Raw genomic sequence first — 22,728 nt, 5'->3', positions numbered from 1 at the left:
GAAACTCTTGTCAAGAAGTCCATAGGCAAGAAATGCACGTGAATAAATCAGTAAATGGTGCGTGCAAAACAGGCAAAGCCACTAACAGCACTCAGACGTGACAGGCACAGCCAGGCAGCTCTGTGAAAAGTTACCTGTTTGTACATGCAGCTAATGCAGACTAAACTAAAATGAGAGCTGAAAAAACAGGAAAATACAATGTGACTTGGTGAATACAAAAGTGAACAGAACAAAACCAGTAGAAGAACCATCAGGCAGAGGGTAGCTAATGAAATCTCTGAACAATGATGTAATTAAAGGGCATTAATCACTATAAAAGATCATTTCCCTTTAAACATCTGCTCCTGTTCACTTGGCAACAGCCTGGGCAGTGTCATGAATGATGGGGGTTTGGATTATGCTGAAGGGTATGTGTTATCTGAGAAACAGGGTGGAACAGCCCCGGCTTGACAGGATCTGGGGCAGCAGTGCTTCCCCTCGGTTCAGGGATAGCCCTGAGGAAGGGGAAAAGAAGTGAGATGGTGCTCAGAGTGGGAAGGAAAAGCTTCTATAAAATGGAACCCCACCTTCTCAGCCATGCAGACAAAATTTAATTGGGTGCTAGTGGCTTTGAATAAATGAATTCCTTAAATCCTCTGCGAAAACGCCCCTGCCCACCCTGCTGTTTCCAGAGTGCCTTAAGAGCCATAGCTCACACCTTGTTCTGCCCCATTGAAAGCCACTGCAAAATTTTCGCTGAGTTCTTTCTGTGTGGCAGCCTGGCTGTGCCAGCAAGGGAGTGCTGGCTTTTCTGGAGAAAAAGCTCTGGCACAAGTTCAGTGTGCAGAGGAAGGGCTGTGACCATCCCTGACTGCCCTGCAGTGCTTCGGTACGGATGGTGCAGAACATCCTGCAGTGCTGAGTGAAACCTCTCATGAGCTGTGTTCTGAGTTCAGTGAGGAGTCATGCACTGTTGTTTCAGCTCTGGACTGTGTCCCTTGAGTAGGATTTTTTACACCTGGGGATTATTTTTTTGTATCTTTGCACACATCTGCCTCCTTATTGCATTTCCACTGGCTGTGGGCACAATTGGTAGCTCTGTGCTTCTGCATTTTCAGCTTGTCTGTATCTAAGGCAGGGATGGGGAGCCAGTTGTGCTCCTCTTACAAGGACACATCTGAAGGTGGAACCCTTTGAGACCCTCTAGCAGCAGAGATGCAGCTGCAGAGCAAGGCTGATTTTTGTGCTGCTCTGGTTTCCTTAGCAGATCTGAAACAGGTAGCACTTGGGGACAAAGGGATGACACAAGTGTTAGATCCAGAGCATTTCTGCCACACTGGTCATTCATAAGGTCTCCTTCATGGCACATACTTGGGAAGCCTTTCCAGCCTCTGGAATTGAGGCTGTGTTGGTGATGAGATACACACTTGGATTTCCAAGGGAGGCAGATCCCAGATCCCACCTGGAGAGAGGAGGATTGGCATTGTGGACACTGTACATGGTTATGCCTCTTCATTTCAGCCTATTTTTGGTAGTTCTGTGAATTCACAGAGGGTTCATGGTTTTTTTTTTTTTGGTTGTTGGTTTGGTTTTTTGGTTTTTTTGGTTTTTTTTTTGTCTGGGCAGCTGTCAGGTGAGAAAATGAAAATGAATTTAGCTTTGGTTTTGCTGTTTAGTTACAGATTAAATGATCTGGTTTGTGCTTGTTCTTAACAATACTTGTCCTCCCTCGCAGGCTTTATAAAAGGGACTGGGGACGTTCAGATAAAAAGGATGTGGTTTTCTGTTTCTCAAAGCTGGTAAAGCCATACAGGGGTATTTAAACAGTAAATCAAAACAAACCCCTTGGCTTCTCCGAGAACACATAGATTGGTATTGCAGCAGCCTGACGACTTCAGCTTTGTGTGCTGCTCTCTGTAGCTCTGGGATGTCTGAGGTGTGCTGTGGGTTGTGAGCAGCCAGGTGCTGCCTGCCCAGTCCGGCCCAGCGAGGTGCCAGCCTGGAGCAGGGATGTGCCAGCTGCCTTGGCAGCCACGCTCAGTGATGAGGGGAGGGAGCCTGAGCCAGCTCAGCCAGGATCCACTCACCACCACCTTCCCTCTCCCCCATCAGCTCCTGCTCTGCCCAAGAGCACAGTTACGCTTTCCCCTAACAGCCCTAATTCCACACAAAGAACAGCACAGAATCTCTGAGTTCTCTGTTCTGGGCTTGAACCAAAAGCTGCAGGTTTAGTCTTGGAAAATCCAAATAGGTTTCCATTGCATTGTGTGTATTTACAGAGAAATAAAGACATTTAATTGAGAGTTTTAGCTTTGCCCAATGGGTTCTTCAGTTCTAGATGCAGGCATTGGTTGCACAGGGAACAAGGAGAGATAATTGCATTATGGGAGTGAAGGTTTCAAGGAAACCTGCCCTGCATAAAAGGAGTTGTGCAGGTATCAAATGTAGCAAACCTCATTGTACTCACCCCATTGTCTTCACCAAAACATAGGTGTGTAAATCTGTGCACTTAATGACATATTTTGTACCCATCCAAAATACCCAATGCTTCCAAAGGAAGCAAGCAGCTGAACAGGTCTGTAGCTGCAGGTGGGCACATGAATTGAAAATGGTGGTGTGTACAGGAATACACCTATTGATTTTGTACATAAGGTCTGAAATAAGGATTTAGTCCTTGTTTCTGGGCTGTTCATGTAATGCAGAGGTTGTAAGCTGTCATGGTGGTGTAGGTCATGTGCACACATGAAGAATTGTGTTTTTCTTCAGAGATGCAAGCCCTAGATGTCATGAATTTGAAATTCTTGGTTGCTTCAGAGAAAGTTGCTCATGTGAAAGGGACTGTCCTTGTATCACTGCCACCTAATGGCCAGGACATTGTACTGGGGTGCCTGGTTTGGGTGTCCCCTGGAAAACTGATCCTGTCACCAGTCCTGACTTTATTACCTTGTAAGACCTGATAATGATCTTAACTCAGCTTCATTTCAGCCTGTTACAGTCTGTTCTGCAGCCTCACTGGACACTGGGGTGTGTATTCTTGCTTTGATGGCATATGAGAGATCTGGAATTTTGTTTTTGTGTGGCAAAATCCAGGCAGAAAGGGAAATCATTAATCAGATGGGTGTAATCTCCAAGGAAGCAAGTACTGCATTTTAATTCAGCATTTCCCTTTGATGAAAACTTTAGTGAATGTTATTATGTGGAATTTATATGAAGCCTGGGTTTAGGTAATCAGCTTTAATATTTATACTCTTAGGGAAAAAAAAATTGAATCATTAGTAAGCATGCATAATTAATGAATAAATTGTATTTTTCCTTTGTTTTCCTTCAGGTATAAGGAAATGCTAGATCTAGTGATATCACCCAGCCTGACTGTAAATAGAGAGTGCCCTGACAGACTGAAGCTTAACCTTTCTCACATTTATGCCACGGCTCCAGATGACATAGAAGGTAGGCTGCTCTTCTGCTTGCTGTTTGCTGCTTTAACATAAAATAAATGAATATAGGTTACCAAAGGGAGCTGGCCACTGCAAGGCCTCTGCTTCTGGCAGTTAGTTCTACAGTATAGTGAGCAACTGAGATTTTTGAGGGGTTTTTTTGGGTTTTTTTTTTTTTGGTTTTTTTTTTTTTTTGTATATTCACCAGTTGTGGTTGAATCCTTTAGTTCCAAATGGCTTGAATGCAAATGGAATAGAAATATTTCATATGTAAATCTATATCTGTGTATGGTTGGTGCCTGCATTTACACACATGCATGTGTAGATTTTTGTTCCACTGGAGGAATTGCAGGTGTAAACCAGGTGTAAACTGTATTTTGTGTAGACCTGGTAGTTTTTGCTGGAGCCCCAGTGGTGGTGTGAACGTGAGTCCTGGGCTTTGGTGGCTGTGCTGCTGTTAATGTGGGGGCTCCCAGGCCCAGAAATTTATTGAGCAGCCTGAAAACCTCCTGCCAAAGCAGCTCCATGCCCAGTTTGCATTGCTCTGAGACCACTGCTGCCATCCCCCAATGGTTTTAGCCCTGCTGGCCCCTGCTCTGGAGTTTCACATTTGGCAGGTACCAGGGACAAATTCTTTCAGTGGTTGAGGCTCTGATGGAAATTTATCTGCTCTCCTCCTTCTCCCCCCTGCCCCATCGTACTGTTCAAGTGAAGGAAACAGAAGAATGTTAAATCTGCTAAAAAAATTATTGGCAAGTGATGCAGCTGAACTAGTTCTTGCTAGTACAATCCCAGCTATTGTTTGCTGCGGTCAGGATCTGTCAGCCTTCCTGTTAGAGGGGAGGTAGGAAAAGGCACTGGCTATTATGTTTTAGGAGTATGTTTAACCCTTCATTTAGAGGCTCTTGGAAGGCCAGGAGATGTTTTGTTTGCATGTTTGCTCAGGCATTAGGAATTGCATGGTTAAATCACGCCCATCGTGGCTGCCTATTTACAAGAGCAGCAGAAGGAATTACAGGAAACATCCTTTTAAATGGTCCTGTTTGCAGAAAAGATTAGAGCTAGAAATGATTTTTAGGTACATCTATTTGTAAAAGTCTTGGTGCAGGAACTGTTTTTTGTTGTGGGGTATAAATAAGAGCCAACAGAGGAGCACCGCTTTGCCAGTGACAGCTCACGTTGATTTGTTTCTTGTAGAAATATTATGGTGTTTTTTCTACAGAATGATCCCCTGTGCTACCAAGATTGTGCTCTTTCCCTTGAAAATACTTGTGGTTAATTTGAAGAACAGGAAAATACTTGTGTGTTTTACAATTCTCAGACTGACAGAGCTCTTCATGTAATAAATGCACACAAATTTATGCCCTGTATTACACATTAAGTATTCAATTTAGCAAGCCTAGTCATGGTACTTAACTCATTTAGATGTCCATGTAGGTGTCTGGTCTGTTGTTTTCATGGGTGCTTGTCGTGAAGTGTGCAGTTATATCAATGTAATCTTCAATATAATAGAAATATTATATGTATAAAATATAAAATTTGCACATTTTGCCTGTAGGATCAACTTTGTCTTTTCTTGTCAGTGACAGTAGCATATTGCATATTCACACACAGTAAATTCCTACTTGGAATTCTTGGCAAACTTATTTAGTCTGTACCAAAATAAAAATTTGATGCTGTGGTGTTTTTCAAAGAGAAAAGAAATGAGGCTTGTGCTCAAACTGTTTTGTTGGTTTTTTTGATGTAAAACCCATTAAGAATTAAAAAAATTAATTGTAAATGTCTATTTTTAAGTGCAGTTCTGTTTGGTAATGAGGGACAGACAGAAATGGTGTAATTCTTGTTTCCACAGTCTGAAAATCTAATTTTCTAAACTATTCTCTTTCAGGTAAGTCAAAGCTAATTTTTCATAGTGAGTTTGAAGGTGACTCAGGTAAGTCCAGTTTTGGTTTTAAACTCAGTCTTTTTTCTGTGGAGGTGTAAGTGAATAGATATGTGTGTATAACATTATCCTTTGTCAATAATATGTGCATTTTTATAACACTGTCCTTTGTCAGTATTTTAAACTAAACCTCTCTGCCTGTTGCGTGGGAAATAGGTTGCTGTACCACATTTTATAGGTACAGAAAGCAAGGTAGGGTTGCAGGTGGGTTTTACTTTTCTGAGGTGTGGGAGGGTTGCAGGAGTTTGAAGAGTCTTTCTGGTTTTGTTTCTGTGAGTGCTTAGGGTAATCCTGTCAGTGATTATACATGTAGGGGTTTCACCATTAATTACATAAATTAACATTCTAAAAAAAGAATGATACCTAGTAATTAATATTTCAGCAAGTACTCATAATGATGCGATTTTTATTGAAATTTAGTCTAAAAAGTTACCAGATGAAATGGCAGTGTTGTTAAAAATAGTTTGATGTAATCTCCGTGTTATAGCATAAAATGATCAAGCCATGTAAAATGTTGTGAAAAAGTGTTATGTGTGAAAAACAAATTCAAGAGATCAAATCAGGAAGAACAAACATTTCAGATGTGAGCATGTTGGATCTTTTTGGTCATTCTGTCCATGTTTGCAGCACAAATTACCCAAACCCACAGAACTGTTTGCGTGCATTTAGAATTTATATGTGCTTGCATATTTCATTAAATGAAAAATGGTGTAAATATTTAATTTGCCAGCTGACCAATGTCTGAACCAGGGAGGCTGTGCTGCTTTGGTCACTGGAGGTGGCTGCAGAAGCCCTGTGCAGTGAGTCTGGTGTGTGCATTGATGCACAGCAGACACAGAGGCTGAATCAGTTGTGGCTTGTCATTATTGATGATTGTGAGAGCGTTTTGGCATTTGTAGTGTGTAGATTAATGACATTGTAGTGTCATAGATTAATGACAACTCCAGCCAGGAACCGAGGAGCAAAGTTTGGATGGCACTGTGGAGGCAACCTTCAAAATGTACATGGTGGTGTTTTGGTATGACATTTTCAGTGCAACTTGCAGGTTTTAATTTAGCTTTTTTTGTTTGTTTGTTTTTAGTTTTTAATTTGATAAATATAAATTTATCTCTGAATAAAGCTGGTAGCACATTTTTCTTTGGTAGTGTTACAGCACACAGTTGTTTGGTCCATTAGAAGGCATCTTGCACATATAACTTGCATGATAGGTTTTCTACTGATGTAATATTTGATTGCTGGTAGTTCAATAAAGTATGCTATAGTTAACTCAAAAAATTCAAATTAAGGAGATTTATGATGTTGTATTTTTAATATTTACTATTATTTGATATATTTTAATGGACATTAAAGAAAGTGAGTCATGGTCTAGGAGAGTACCAAATAAAGCAAAAGATCAAAATGTGCAGGGAGCTTAAATCACTTCAGCAATCATAGTATTGGCTTTTATAGCCTTTAGCATATGAGTCATTGCTTCAAAGCCCAGCTTCATGACTGATATCAGTCCCATGAGAAGAAGAAACTGGTGGTTGAATCAATTTGTATCACCCTCAATTAAAAACTAAATCTATATTTGTTGTGAAGCAGAGAATATCTTTCTTACCTACCTCAACTTGGGGATATTAACTAAAAAATAAAAAGTCTTTTGATTCCTGTATATTTCTTTCAAACCAGCATTGGTAAAAACAATTGTATCAGCTTGGCTACGGAGCAGAACACAATGAAAATCTAAGACCCTTTAATTTTGTTTTCCAGGCAGCAGCAAAGCAGCACCGCAGTGTCCTCTCCATCTGTACACCACAAAGTGAGTGCTCGTGCCAAGTGCTGTAATTTAAAATCCCTGTTTTGCTGAACAGCCATTTTGTGCAGACTTCTGTCACCTTAAAAAACATCTGCCCTAAGCCCATCCACCTGTTCCCCCACACGTCTCTGGCACAGGGAAGGAGCTGGTTCTTAATCTGCTTGGATATGGAGTGAAATAAGGTTTGAGGTACTGTGAACTGTGTTTTTGTGCCTCTGGGTACCCAAACCTTATCAGTATGAATATTGTTATGTTTATGAGTAACCACAGAGGGGATGTGTCGAAATGTCTGAGGTTTCCCATCTCACTTCTTCGGCAGACTCAAAATGAAACATGAAAAATCAGTGTTGATTTTATTTTATCTTTTTAACTTGCATGTATTTTGCAGTGTCTTAAAGTCACCATGCATTTAAGTGGCTTAATCTGATAGTTCCTAAAACAAACTTCTGCCTCAGTCAGCTCAATTCCAATTCCCAAAATTTTCAGCATCCTGTGTTGAACACTATTTTAGCAAGATGTCTAGAACTGCTCTGCTTGTGCTCTAGAAGACCGTGTGCACCAACTATTGCCTTAAACCCTTCTGTTTTCTTGTTCTGAATAGACATTATCCCCACATAGTGACAGTCCCGTCCTTCCCCACGATGGCAGCCTATGGACAGGCTCAGTACAGCACGGGAATCCAGCAGGCTGCTGCCTACACTGCCTATCCCCCTCCAGGGCAGCCCTACGGAATCCCCTCCTACAGTGAGTACCCCACAGTCCTGCTGCCTCTGAGGGCATCGTCCTCCCGCTCCTGGCAAAACAGATTTGGGGTCTTTAAGTTTTACACTGAAGTGTCATTTGTGTCTCAGCAACGTTAGGCTTAGAGGAGAGTCTGACTCTAAAAATGTTGGGTTTCCTTTGAATGTTATCAGCTTTAAGCCTATCAGCTCGTCATATCGTGGGTTATGTTTTTGCTAACTAGGCAAGTTTGGAGCCAGTCAGTTGTAGACTATGAGAAATTCAGGTTCACTCGGATGTGCCATTTAGGAGTAATAGCTCGCGAGTGTTCCCATGATTCACTGTCAAGACAAAATACAGTAAATATGATATTTATGAAAACTACACTTAGATATTTATGAAAACTACACTTTGCCATCCTTGATTCTTCCTGAGGTTTCAATAACACAAGCTACTTCAAGAAAATTTCTGTGTATGTTATTACAGAAGAACCAAAATGCAGAGCAGAATAAGGCATGGGTGAGATGTTAGAGAGTACCTTAGTTTTGGAAGACAGTTTGTGTTTAAATGGACACTTACTGGCTGTATGTGCAGTCAGCATTTCTAACCCCAGTCAGCTTTGTTCCCTGCTTTTCTGCACAGCCTTGCCAACAGCTGTGGGGAGACAGTGCTGGGCAGGAGCAGCTGGGGCAGCTAATTAAACCAGCACTCCTGACAGAGGAATGCCTGCTAAACCAAGCCTTAAGTGTCCTCAAGCTCTGCATGGGGATACCAAGCTCTTGAGGAAGCTGAAAGTTCTTTCCACTCCTAAAGACCAAAGAGATGTTGCTCTTATTTAGGTGAAGCTCTTTAGCAGAAAACTTTGGGCTTCCTCCTTCTGACTGCTCACATGAGGGATGAGTCTTGCACCATTAAAATGGTTTCATAGTTTTGTTTCCACTCCTGTTTTCTCTTGTGCTCCTTAACGCCTTTGTTAACTTGGCAAATACTGGATCTCTTCCCAACAAGAAGTTTTTATACAGACAAAGCTTTTACTGAAGGGGAATTTCATGCAGCACACCAAGGCTGGGGAAGTGGCCTTGGCAGAGCCAAAGCTCTACCAGGATGATGAGAGGAATGTTCAGGGACCCTTTCTGGAGCTGTTTGTGTGTTTGCATCAGCTGGCTGACTTCCAAGGAAAACTCTGAGCAGTTGTCCTGTTAGAGCAGGTGAAAGCAGAGCCATTTGCTACTGCCTAGAGGCTTTAGGGCATACATGTGTCAGGCCCATATGCTGCTTATAAATCCTGTGGGTGACCTCTTAGCATCCTTGAGCACTGATTTCCCTCCCCCAGCCTGTAAACCCTCTCTAAGATACTCAGCACAGCATATGACAAACTCCACCTGGCTGACAACCAAGAACAATGAAGCAGTATTGTTTTTAGGCACAAAAAATAGAACTCGGCCAGCTCCTAGACAAAACAGAACATTATGTGGAAATTAATTTGGTGCTAAGGTATTTTGGTGTCTGACAACAATTTTTAGGCTTCCAAAGAGGCCCATTTGCTGGAGATTAATTGTAGCTAGGGTGGGCAGATTGAGTGCTGGCCTGTGGAGTGCTGATGGAGTAGAAAAGCAGGGGATGTTGGGGAGAGGGGCTTCTCTGCACACTCCTCTCTGCCCAGCAGTGATGAAGCTCCACACTTGCACCAGAATTTGTCCCTTCACTGTCCAAATAAACTTCCTGCCTTTCACAGTCATCTTGTGATGAGCTTGTGCTCAAACTGCATCACAGTTCTTCTCACCTAAAGCTATAATAAGTGATTTTTATTAGAGAAAACAGTATCTGGGAGAGCTTACTCCAAACCTCAGCAAGCACAGACCTGCTGCTTCTAGTCAAGCTAGAAAGGAGCATGTTTGGGGACAGGCACCTGAATTCAACTTGTCTACAAGTGCTAAAAATGACAACAGCATAGAAATTGTGTAAATCCAATGTCCAAACATCAGCAAGGTCTTTTTTTAATCCCAGCACCCAGGGAGTGTCCATTGGCCATCTTTTGTTGTGCAAATAGGATGCAAAGGAGGGAAGGATCACGCCCAAAGGGTTCATAATGTGTTGCACCTTTGAGCTGTTTATTTTAATAATACAGCTGTACAATCTCAGCTGCATCTCAGAATAAAATATCAACTCCTTTCATTACCAGCAAGGGTTTCATCTTGCAATGTTTAATTCAACTATTGCTGTTCCCCCTGTAAATTGTCAGTTTAATTGCCTGGTTTTAGAAATGAAAAGATTTTTGTGGCTTCAGGGCTTACCTGTTGTTCCTGAACTGTTTGTTATATCCAACTGAGAAGATGATAACCCTCCTGTAGGACTTGCCAATAAATGTTTTGATACCAAAGCTGAAAATACAATGCAAGTAAAAAATAACTCTTTTGAGAACAGAAATCTTGATGTTATTTTGCTGAAGATCCTGTTCCATTGTCAATCATTGCTTGCATCTGATAACTCTTCAGGAAGTTTGTGTGTCACTTTCTTCAATTCTACAACAAGAGTTTCTTCAATTCTGTAACAAAACTATATCTTCAGAAATTGCTTTTGAGAACAGTATTATTTATGGCTGTTTACCCATCTTAGAAAAAGTGCTTTTGGTTGTGGGTACAGGATGTGGCTAACTCAAATAAATTAATAAATCACAAATAAATTTGGGATTAATTTGTTTGGCTGTTAGGAGACCTTTTTGGGTAATGCAAGTAGTTAAACACACACATATATATGTGTGTGTGTGTGTGTGTGTGTGTTTATTATGTTATATACATAATATAATATAACTGATATATATATCACATATACGTATTAGATAGATAGATATAGATATAGATATAACATATGTCTATAAAGCTGATGTGTATATATATATATATATATATATATATCACATATACATATTAGATAGGTAGATATATCTCTAATATGTATATGTGTGTGAAAGAAAGTGTAAAAAAAGAGAGTTTATTAGTTTAAAATCCAGCGGAAAAATCGTTAATGTACTTCATAGTACATGCTGAAGACACCTGTGTTAGATGTGGCACCAAAAAAAAAAATAGAGAAGAAAAAAGAAAAAGGAGTCCTGTGGGTTTGGGGGTTTTGTTCACCTGCTTTTTGTCCATGTTTCCATGCCAAGCACTCATGTTTTGCTCTTGGCTCTCCAAGGCATTAAGACCGAGGACAGCCTGAGCCACTCTCCAGGGCAGAGCGGCTTCCTCAGCTACGGCTCCGGCTTCAGCGCGCCCGCAGCGGGGCAGGCGCCCTACACCTACCAGATGCACGGTGAGTGAGCATCACCTGGGGCACCACAGGGTCACCTGGGCACTCACAGGGTTACCTGGGACATCACAGGGTCACCTGGTGTAAGAGCCAAAATGAGAGATGCAGTACTCCAAGGGCTCTCCAAAATGCAGTTTATTGTACCCAAGGTTTCACAGCAGCCCAGGGCCGTGGGTGACAGAGCTGTGCCCACAGCTGTCAGCTCCAGCTGCAGGCAGGCCTGGAGACCCTTTGGTTTTGGTTACAGTGCATTCTATACCTTTCTTTGCTGAGCATCTTAATACAGTAGTACCAATCTATACCTTAACTATTATCGATAGCCTATCATAACTACTATAATTACCATATTCATGTTGCTATTCTCCAATCACTAAAAGTTAGTACATTATAGTTTAAGCTAGAAGTTGTTTTTCAGTTTTCTTGTAGTGGCAAATTCTGAGACCTTTTTTCTACTTGCAACATTTGCTGGCTTGTTTGCCTGTGCTATCTTTCTGCTTGGTAAAAGCATCTTGTTTGGGGCGGGTTTATCCTTTGTTCTAAGCCATAAAAACCCCTTCTAACTAACACACCCTTTGCCTCCTTGGTTATCCAGTGAGACCGGCTCAGCAATTCTTTTCTTCTATATCAAAACTTGCTTCCATCTCTATTCCTTCATCAGAGTCTTCATTTAAAAATCTTTCTGCTAAGCATACATATCTGTGAGACTTCTTGTCAAACTTTCATCCTTCCCAACAACCTGGGGCACTCACAGCTGGACCCATCCTCCTCCTGCAGCTGCTGTGGAAATCTTCTAGGTGCAGGCAGTCAGCACAGGGAAGGAGGTAAAGTCTCTGCTTGATCTGTTTTGCTCATCAAGGCACTGATTTCTGGCTGAGGGACTGGATTTAGCAGTCTAATGTCCTAGCAGAATTCCACCTATGATCAATATAAGCTTGTCTTTCTGCAGAAACTGTGTTTTCTTTCTCTTGATTAGTTCTGTGACTGCATACCTGGGATTGTTGTGTTGGTGTGAGTTCCTGCATTCTGATGGAAGCAAAACAAAGGTGGTTTTACACTTCATGCAAACAGTCCTGTCAGTATTATGCTTCTTTCTGCCTTATGCTGACCTGAACAAACTGCTCTGTGCTTAAACTGCGGCATATTCTCCCTACTAGTATTTATTTAACAGCCTGGTACTTTGATACTAAGAAAAATAAGAGTGACTCTGCTTGAGGAGAGTCTGCACACGAGGATAAAGCTCTGTGTTGGCTTTGTTCATCCCTCTGAGATTTTCCAAGGGTTGGAAAACCAAAGAGGAATTGCATGGCTTTCCCAAACTCTTGCAGAAGCTGTGGAAGGGGAGAGACATCAAGTCTTTCACTTTGCTTTTTTTGATATTGTTGAGGATTTTATGCAAAAAGCCCTTTTGTGACATTGTACCTAGCTGTTCCATTGCAAAACTGTCTTTTAATTCTTTTCAATCCTGAAAGTGGAAGATGAGCATACACATCCACTTTTCTTTTTTCTTTTAAGTCTGAGACCAACTAAAATGAAAAGAGAGAAAACAAGGTAAAATCCATTTTATTCCAGATATTATCTGAGAAAGCTGAAGACTAAGAGTTGACCCTTGGCTGAGCCTTCACCTGCTAGTTTTGTTAGAGCACATTATCACTAAGGTGGTTTTTGGGGCTTGAATACCTCATAGTACATGCTGAAGACACCTGTGTTGGATGTGGCACCAAAAAAAAGAAAAGAAAAAAGAAATAGGAGGCCTGTGGGTTTGGATTTTTGGTCATCTGGACTTCTGCCTACTTCTGATCCTACTTCCACATATGTTCTCTTGAGAAGACAGACTCTTGACTTTATTTGGACTGAGGTTTTTAAGATGTCCCCATTTTCAAGTGGTTTAGACAAGCAAATTTTGTGCATCAGCACTTGAAAATGTTCCCCTTGCAAGCAGCAGTGACACAGCCATGAGTTGTACCAAGACAGGCTGAGGAGAACTGTGTGTGTGAGCATGAATGTGCCCTAGGGCCATGCTGTGATATTAGGAAAAATCACTTCTCTTCACATATTTATTCCAGGGAGATCATTCCAGCCAGCTCAGTAAGCCTTTAACACCAAAGAAAACAGTTTCTGCAAGTGGCAGGTGCTTTCTCCAAGGCACAGGGAGCAGGAGTAAATGTGTCTTCCTGTAAACAAATATTTCCACCCTTCCTCTGCTGGCTTGTGAGAGGAGCAGTGTGAAGCTGCCTGGCTGCGTGGTTTATTTACCTTGCTGAGTGCTAGTGAGAGGTTTGAGTGAGGAGAAGGAGCCTTCCTGTGCTGAGTGCTACTGAGGAATGTGTGCTCAGGGCTTTCCCACGCCACAGCTCTTGGGGGTGGGGAGGTGACCCCTGCCTGTGCCACCAGCCCCAGGGCCACTGGGCTTTGCTGCTGATGGGCTAAAACACCTCAAAAGGACAAACTTTTATCAATATATTTTTATTAAAAAGTTCAGTGGGGCTTTAAGAGTCTAGCTTCTAACTCCCAGTTCAAGGACAAAATGTTTTCTGCATCATGGAGGAAGAGAGATTGTGAAGAGGATGATGGTCAGGGGCTCAGCAAGAAAAGGTACCTCAAACTGCTGCTCAGTGTTCTGTTACCAAGTGCAAGGGAAAAAATTATTTTTTAAGCTATTCTCTGCAAGTATTTAAAAAGTTAATAGCTCAGGTACAGAAGTGAAATAAGTTGGTATTGTTTGCCTTCAGTGAGGACCAAATCCCAAAGCAACATAATGATCTCATTTGTGGGTGAGGGTGGGTGGTCAGATTGCTCAGCCCTCGTGATTCCTCCTCACTGTCCCCTCAGATAGGAGTTACAGCAGCAAATGAGTGCCCACTGTAGATGTTACACCACTCACCAAGGAACAGAAAACCTCTTGGATGACACATTTTTGTCTCGCAGGCTCTAGGACAAACGCTGTCCTTGGTTGGTGCTGGTTTGTTCCCTCTGGTGTTTGTTTGGCAGCAGCACTGGCAGGCTGTGAGCAGTAAATGGTACCTCTGAAGGCAGATTTGCTCCCTGCTCAGGTCTGTTTGCTTGCAGTACAAACACAGGTGATGCAGGTGTAAAGGGGCTGCATTCAGCTTTTCATCCTGAACTCCAGCTGTCAGTGGTGTCCTGGTCCTTGAGCAAGAACAGGATCCACTAAAGAGCAAGAATGAAGATGTAACATCCTTTTGGTCAGTAAGTGGTAAAGGAAAAGAGCTATTTTACAGCCAGAAGGGGAAATCTATTTTCATGCTTCCTTAGCATGAAACTGAATTGATTGTGGAAGAGTTTGTTAGCCAAATAACTAATGCAATGTGTCACACATATATGCAAATATAGAAGATGAGGTTAACAAGTTCCATACTCATAAAAATGAGACAGAACCATATTGCAAAGGTGCTGTGGATTGAAATAAAGATTTTAATTGCCAAGTAACAGTGGCTATCATCAGGCTTCAAGTAACATTCAGACTGAATGTGGTATTCATATATTTGCTCTGAAGGAGTGACTTTTTTCCCCTGTTATATTCCTTTTTAACCTGTGTTGTGTACAGGGTTGTTTCATGTCATGATCACATTTAGAAAATTATTTGTTTTGTAATGAAGAGATCTGAAATATGCGTGTGGCCAGTCTGGGGATGGCACTCACTTTGAGAGTCATGAATCTGGAGAGGAGGTAACAGCTTGCATTAGGTTTTTGCCTTTAAAGTGGTAAATTTGTCATGCTGGGAAAGAAATGTTTCTTCAAGGTCCATTTCATTTCTTAATCAATCCTCATGTAAGTGTTCAATTATAGCACCAAATCACCAAACACCCTGGGCTTGATGTTAGAAATGTATTTTTGCTTTTTTTACACATTTTTCTAAGTTTACATTTCCTGACAGTTTAGCCATTCAGTGATTTGCTCAGACTTCTGGTAAAATTATTATTCAATGATAGAAACTGATCATGAGACACAAAGATTATCTTCCAGTTCTGCCTCCAAAAACTTACAGTCTTAACTGGCAGCTGAGGAAACTGCTTGTTGCTGAGGGTGGGGGAGAAATCTGTGGAATATAAGAAACTTAGCATTTAGTGAGCTATGTAAAATACAAAGAGAAAATTGTGCCAGCACATTAGCTAGCCCAGAGACCCATCAGCTCTGCAGAGAGTGCAATAACAGGCAGCTTATAGAGCATTTCCTGTGGTTACAAGAGCATGTGCTACCCCTTGATTGCACATTAGGCCATCTCTTCTCAGCTTGTCATTAATTCCTAGACAATGCCTTGCTCTTCAGTTATAATTGCTGAAATGACAGCTGGCATGAAACTATGAAGTTGCACAACAGTTGAAGCTGTGGCCAAAGACCACTGTGGATGCTGTTGTTGGGCAGGAAAAGATTTGACTGCTTTTTTGGGGTTTTTTTAATATCCAAATCTATCTACCCACAAAATACTTTTTACATTACAAAGGAAAAATCAGTTATGTAACTGGGATAACTTTCCTTTGCCAAGGAATTGCAGAACAGTGTTGAGCTTGGGACAGACATAAATTTGGGACCAAAGACCTATGCAGTGAAATTCTTTGCTACTGCTGAACATTTGTTTTCTTTGCAGAGCCCTTCTGATGAGCTGTGAAGTGGTGAATGAATAGAAATTAGCATTTCTTTTGTGCAACACTGATTAAAAATTGATTAATTATATATATTGCTTATGTTTGTGGAATGAATTGGTTATGAATTGTTCTCCTGGCCTGAGAACAAGTAAAATCTGAATAATGAATCAGTTAAAATGTTTTCTTATGCTGAAAACATTTTGACCCTTGTTGATATCTGGATAATCTAGACAAATTTTTTTTCCAAAAGATGGCAGAATTTCTTACAATTATGTGCCAATCTGTGTGTTAAAAACTCAATACGAGGTCATAAATACCAATTTGGTGTGAACAGTTACCTCTGCCTGCATGGATTTTGCAAAGGAAATCCATGTTTAGTTTTAAACTTGATTCTTGAAGTAGTTGGTGATGAAAATAGTGATGAAATTTCAATCTACACCTGAGAAACGTGGATCACACTTTGGCATCCAGATCGTGAATCCATGTGAAGTCCCAAAAATAAAGGGAGAGCATGTTCCCAGCAGCCTGTCACTCAGATGCCTTAGATTGATAAAATTAAAACCTCAGTGGTAAAGGAGCAGCCTCTTTGAAAAGCCTCTGCTGGACAGCTGGTTTGCATTAGTGGCAGTCTCAGAGCGTGGCAGCGAAGTTGTGCTCCACGCCGTGGTGGGTTCAGCAGGGAGAGGCCTCTCTTCAGGAGGGGTCAGACCTCACTTCTTGCAGTGTAAATACAAGGCTCCTCAGAATAACAGCACAGTTCTCCCTTTCAAAGATTTCTAAACACCAGGGGCTGACTGTGCTCCATTTACTTTGTTTTAAAAGGAGCTGACTTGTAGGAGAGGGGAAGTCCGTGGGAGAGGCGAAGGTGTTGACAGTGATGCACTGGAGGCTGCAGGAGCTGTGCTACTGCTGCCCAAGGGGAAAGCTCTGCTCTACCTCTTGCCATTTAATGGAAATTAAATATTAACTGGTACAGTCAAGGCAGGAATCTTCTCTGAGGCAGATCTTTAATTTTGGAGGTCTTTTGTGTCTCCTTGAGAGTTTTGTGTGACTTTGTCGTCAGGCTTGCAGAGGTGGCACTGGGGAGATGGGAGCAGCTGTGGCAGAGAGAAGCAATAAGGCAGGGGCAGTAGTAAAGGGAAGATAAGGAAAATACAGAGAAAAGTTTGTGTTGAGAAAGGGGAAATCTTCAGAGAAGAAAGAAGTGACATTTCCCTCACATGCTGCTTGACTGTCTTGGGAGCGTTAGTGGAAGTCAGATAAACATCTCAAAATGTGGAGTAATGTGCAAAATCAACACAGAAAACAGTCACAGAGATGTTTGGATGTTATAGAGACTTCTCTGTGGATTTTATTTTCATTGTTTCTGTAGGATATAAAAAAAATCCAAAAACATAGGATAGTAACAGCTTGGGAAATCATGAACTTGGCCTTGATTATTCAGCTTACAGTGCAACTGGCAAAGAATATGCTAAAATGTTATGGAAGCTTCACTGAATAATTGATTCAGTATACCTAATGATTTTGAAAATGTCTAGAAGGCAATGGAAGAGCTAGTGTAAAATTACATATAAAAATCTGTATCAAGAAACATCACACCTGCATAGTCAAGCATTTGAAAGTTAGGAAACATCAGATTCATGATGCTGTGCAGTTATGGTACTGCTTTTGTTGTATCTCATCTCCAAGCACTGTGTGAGGTAATGCTGTAGTGGAAAACACAGAATTCAGCCATTTGATGAGAGACTGGGATGATGTTTGTGGACAAGTTCAGCCTGACCCTGCTTGAGTCAGCACAGGCTGTGCAGCTCAGGAGTTTCTGAACTGCTTTGCTGGCAGTGGATAACACTCTTGCATGGGCCTTTTTATTTGTAGTTTGGATGCCTCTTCTGTTTGTATTGGCAGGGTTTAAACACTGACATTTCTGCACTGCAGCACTGTGACCTCTAGAACTGTGAGAATACCTGCACTGTGTGAAGAGGAGCCCACTGAGTTATCACAGATAAAAAGAGGAGGATGGAAATTTGACTTAGGAAGTCTGTAACTGACAGATTAATTGATGCTGACAAGTCATTACCAGGACGAGGATCACTCTGCTGTTGTCAAGTTTCTTACATTTTTCTCTGTTGTGGCTCTTCTCGTGGAGCCTCTGCAGTACTGAAGTGCAGGGAGGCTGGAAAAACCTCAAGACTCAGTTGAGACGTACAGGGATGCCAAGTAATGGGTGAGAGTGGAGATGTGCTGACCAGCTCCCTCTTTTCTTCTGGTATTTGGAGATTTATTTTGCTCAAGAGGAAGAGAATTGTTAAATAACAGCTGTGCTGACAGGGCAAGCTTTTATCCCCAGTGGCATGACAGTAGATGTGACAGGGCTACATAGATTTGAATGGTGACCTGGGAACTGGAGGTTCATGGCCACTAATTAGCATAGGAGGTGGCAAATCCAGATTTCCTTTATCATGTCTTGTTATCCATCAGTGAAGGACTGGGTTCAGGATAAAACTGCAGCTGGGGGAATCTTTGTTCTTTGGCGTCCCTGGAGTCACCCAAATAAAGTCAGTTTTGCTGGTTGGTTTTTTTCAACAAGAAAGAGTCTACATCCTTGCTGTAAGGATGTTCCCTTTTTGGCCCAAAACATTTCCTTGTGATTTGTTTTTGAAGACAGACCAGTGTGATTTCCTTCTATAGCTGTAGCATTGTTAGATAGAAGTGGTTAAAAACACTTTCTCAGAGTACAGTAAAATCTAACTGCTTTCCCATGGTTCAAATCCTGAGAGTAACTGTAAACCATCCCAGCACTTTCAGCACCATTGTTGATCTGGATTGAGCTATACAAATGACCAAGCTCAAAAGGATGGTAAAAGCCAGGCTCTTAAAGCTGCTTTGGTCATCACTTATTAAAGCTCTTTGAGGCTCTGTGGGTTGAGTGCTCCCAGGAGCAGGGGAAGAGCTTTGACTCCGAAAAGCTGAGTTGTGAAATGTGCTTTATATCACCATGCAGAGTGCCCTCAAACACCTGGTCAGGCTGACAGGACTGCATGGGATTGTGGTGGGAGACAGATGGACTTATTTAGAATGGGTTTTGTATCTGAAAGTATCTGCAGGAGGTGTTCAAATGCTTTTGGGAGCAATGTCCTTTACCAGACACTGCTGATGTCAAGTGGTGTAACACTGAAGAATAATACTTTTCATCCAGGTTAATGCAGTGTGCTCTTCCTTGCACTGTCTGAGCCCTTCCAGACAGAAATACAAGACTTTTTGGGGAAGGGTTCATTACACCTAATGGCAAACAGTTGAGCAATCTGCTGCAAAGTACATATGGGTTGAGTTTCTGTTCTCCTTTAACAGGTTGGATAATCTTGAAGTGCCTCCACAGCTGACAAGCATGCAGGGTTTTATGAGTCTTCTTGCCCAGTAAATGCAGGCAGATGTTGTAGGATTTGGAACCTTACAAGGCACTGGAGTATAGCTGGTGGGAGGTAATTTTGATGAGTGCTTAACCTCTCACTAAAAGTGTAGCAGCTTGAAGAAGGCAGTATTTACTGCAGGAAACATTAGCTTGTCAGAGAGCTAAAGCACTGCAAAGAACCTCTCTGAATGGGCATGGAAGTCTTCAGCAGATGTTGTTCATAGCCCAGGGTAAAGCACACAGTGCAGGGAGGAGGACTGGGGTTTGCCTCCGTCACCCACAGCCAGCAGTGCTTCCTGCAGGAGAACAGCCTGGTGATGTCAGAGTGCACAAGCCATTGTGTGCAGGCTTGTAAAACACCAGCAATTCAGCTGACCCCTGCAGGCATTTATTTTATTAGTCCTAAATGGTCCTAAATCCTTTGAGAGAACTCTCTGTGGAACCATTGTGTGTTTCATCTAAGAGTTAGAGGAAATACTTAGGTCTGAGCTTCCTCATTCTGTTTTGTTGGGAGTTAAATCATGACACAAACCTACTCAGACATACCCATGGTAGTCACCCTCAGTGCTGCATCTTTTCAGTGTTGCTGGGCTCAGTTGACTGCCCAGAGAGCTGTGATAAACACTGAAGCTGTCCAGCTGTATTGAACCTGGCCATCTCCTCTGACTGTTGGGTATTCATTGAATGTTGGAAGTGCAAACCATCTGTTAATCTAAATATAGCAGTTTATTCTCTTTTGAGCAGTACAGGAGGCTTGGAGAACACCTCCCTGTTGGCAGGGCTCCTCTGACCTGTGAAAGACAAGGACACAAACCTGATTTTCAAAGCTTGCTGTGGTTTGGATCTGAGCTACACCACAGGCCTGTCCTGTCTTCATAATCACCACTCCCTAAGACACCAGTATTCCTGTATCATTCATGAGCTGAAAAAATTATTTTTTTTCTAGCAATGCCAACGCTTAGTTCTGATTACACTGAAAATAACCATAAATATTCCTTTCTTTTCTTTACTTGCTCATACCTGGCAAGGAGGGGAAGAAATGCAGCCTATGCTGCAGTGACTGAAAGGCAGATGTAGAGGGTGAGAAGCTGGTATGAAAGTTTTTGCAGGCCAGATCACGCACCATTGCAATGATCACTGACCATGGCAGAGGCTTTTTGGGAATGCTCAAATTAAAACGTGAATGAGGGGGAAACAGCAAATGAAATCCATCTGTTTGAGAGCAGGAATAGAACATTAATCAGCTCACAAAGAGTTTTTCTGTACATGTTGCCCTTGGACACTCCCATAGAGAAAGGGCCACATCTCCTTATCGAGGGAAAATCGTGGCACTGGCTCTGCCTGGCATGTGCACTCCTTTCATGCAGTGTCTGTCCAGGAGAGTGTGTTTGTGATAGAAATACTTCACAGGAACACTTACAGTGCCACACATCTGAAGAGCTGTTCTGCTTCAGAGTTCAGATTGTTTTATTATGAGCTAAATGTTCTTTAAGCTACCTGTGAATGAGGGCATTGTGACATTTAGCAACTGGCTTGATTGAACACAGATGTGAGCCATATTCCATATGGAGAAGATCCAAAGGGGGAGATCCTAGGCTTGTTTCTGATTTGCAGGGAGTTTGGATGCAATTACTTGGCATTGAGCTACCAAGATAGATGGAAACAAATCGCTTGCTCCCACCTCTGCAGTATTGCAAATGTAAAACCAGCCTCAGTCTGAGAGTGTGTGTTGTCTTCAGAGGTCCATGGGAAAAAACAATATATGTGAAAGCAAAAATCCTGTAGAAATAGGCAGAAATGAGAGGGGGTCTGGCATTCATGTGCATTGCTTACCAAGGGGCTTTCTAAAAGTGCCCCTTTCCACATAGCACCACTTTCAAACTTCATTCCAGTCTTCCTCTGAATATTACAAGAAGTGCTATTACTTGGGAAAGTGTTTGAGGGGAAAAGTGGTTACATGGGAAACAGGGCTAATTTGCAATATCTGTTGATAATTTTCCAGTTTCTTGAGTGTCAAATTTACTGATGCAAAACTGAAATTGCACCTGGCAGAATTCATTTTGTTGTGGAAGTGTTTATTTCCTACCAACAACTTACTGAGGAAAAGCAAACATTTGGGGCTGGTTCTGGTATGTTTTCTGAACTGCTGAACTCTACAAGGCTGCTCATAGAAATTGTGACCTGCAGGCCTCATTCTCTGTTTATGGAGAGAGAGGGTTTATCTCAGTCTCCATTGCCTGTGGCACTTGTTTGTTTTTCTGCCATTTGAGCTGAGGGTGCATCATTGAAAACGTGGTCTCTGCAGCCTGCCCTGTGAGGTGGAACAGGGTCTGAGCTATAATAGTTCCCAAGACAAATATTGAAGAACCTGAATCTTTAAGAACTCTCTTTTCCATGCAGATAATTGATTTTTTTTTTCTCCCTTCTTTTCATCCTTGTTCAGCTGGGAAGAAATTCCAAGTGTTTACTGACTTGGGTTGTCCCCAGTGTCCTTATCTGTAATTATTCTGCTGCCAAGACATCCTGAGCTTAGTAGCTCTCAAGGTGTGCTTGGGGAGGGGGTTCAAATCTCTGAATGCACTGCTGGAGGGCAAGGAAAAGGCTTGTGTTTGATCTCAGTTAGACAAACAGTGCTGAGATGGTAGTCTTCCTTGGTCAGGATACAATGACAGGAGCCAGAAGAAGAGAAAAAGCTGAGTTGTCAGGTTGAACTTTGGTTTATAGGGAATACCAGTCTTCAGCACTTTCACAAATATTTAAGTATGTGGGCAAAGAAATCTGTCCTTTCTTTGGAACATCCCCATGGCAGAGGGAGCCAGCCTGCAGTGGCCTGTAGGGACACCTGAACTTGGGTAGCAATAGTGCAAAAATATAATTTAAAAAACCCCAGTGTAAAATCCACCCCACTGGGTCCAGTCACAGTGCACTGTGGGGAGCTGTGGGGTCATTCCCCATCCTCTCATCCCCCATTCCTGCCCTCTTCTCCCTGCTCACTTACTTGTGTGTGCACTCACTCCTCACAGCTGTACAAAGTTCTGAGTGAGTTCTTTAATCCAGCTGTGTGAATCCCTCCTTTCCTCACTCCCTCTGACTGTTTGGAAAGCAGGAAGCTGCAGTATCATGTGCAGGTAGCACAGCAATAAACATGTTCTCATCACAATTTACACATAAAGCGTGAGTCCCTCGAGGTAACTCATTCCCCTCCTGACAGCTTTAATAAAGGATGATGGATTGTTTCTAAATGACAGTTTAGGAAAATCAAAAATTCCCCCCTGTATTGTTTCAAGCTCTGGTGTACAAGAGCTGTTTTGTCTTCTGTGGAAGTTGTTTTTGCCTGTAAGCACTGGGGCTCTATTACTCTCCTTCAGAGTGGTGAGAAATGCTGCTGCCACAGGAATATATTCCTGCTGCTGCATACCTGGGGCTTTTGGCAAACCTGTAATGGGTGGGAAGTGGGGAAATGCCAGGAGCTGGGTGTGTTGCTGTCTCTGGGATGCTGCTCTGGGCTGTTGGAAGCAGGAGGGATTGGACACTGA

The 22,728-nt window shown here is 42.1% G+C and overlaps 1 protein-coding gene across 2 annotated transcripts in view; it reads left to right on the top strand.

Moving 5' to 3' along the window:
- The window catches only part of EYA2 (EYA transcriptional coactivator and phosphatase 2), an 86,652-nt gene that overhangs the window by 33,391 nt on the left and 30,533 nt on the right, over window positions 1–22,728 (top strand). For both annotated transcript variants that reach the window (XM_058036140.1, XM_058036139.1), the window contains exons 2-5: window positions 3,308–3,426; window positions 7,108–7,156; window positions 7,755–7,897; window positions 11,066–11,182. In XM_058036140.1, coding sequence (XP_057892123.1) covers window positions 3,318–3,426; window positions 7,108–7,156; window positions 7,755–7,897; window positions 11,066–11,182 — 418 coding nt within the window. In that variant the 5' untranslated portion in view covers window positions 3,308–3,317. The remainder of the gene's footprint in view (window positions 1–3,307; window positions 3,427–7,107; window positions 7,157–7,754; window positions 7,898–11,065; window positions 11,183–22,728) is intronic.

Source organism: Melospiza georgiana, chromosome 17, assembly GCF_028018845.1.
Source record: "Melospiza georgiana isolate bMelGeo1 chromosome 17, bMelGeo1.pri, whole genome shotgun sequence".
NCBI classification, from domain to species: Eukaryota; Metazoa; Chordata; class Aves; order Passeriformes; family Passerellidae; genus Melospiza; species Melospiza georgiana.
The sequence above is the reverse complement of the archived record's forward strand: the minus strand, read 5'-3'. Positions and strand labels throughout refer to the sequence as shown.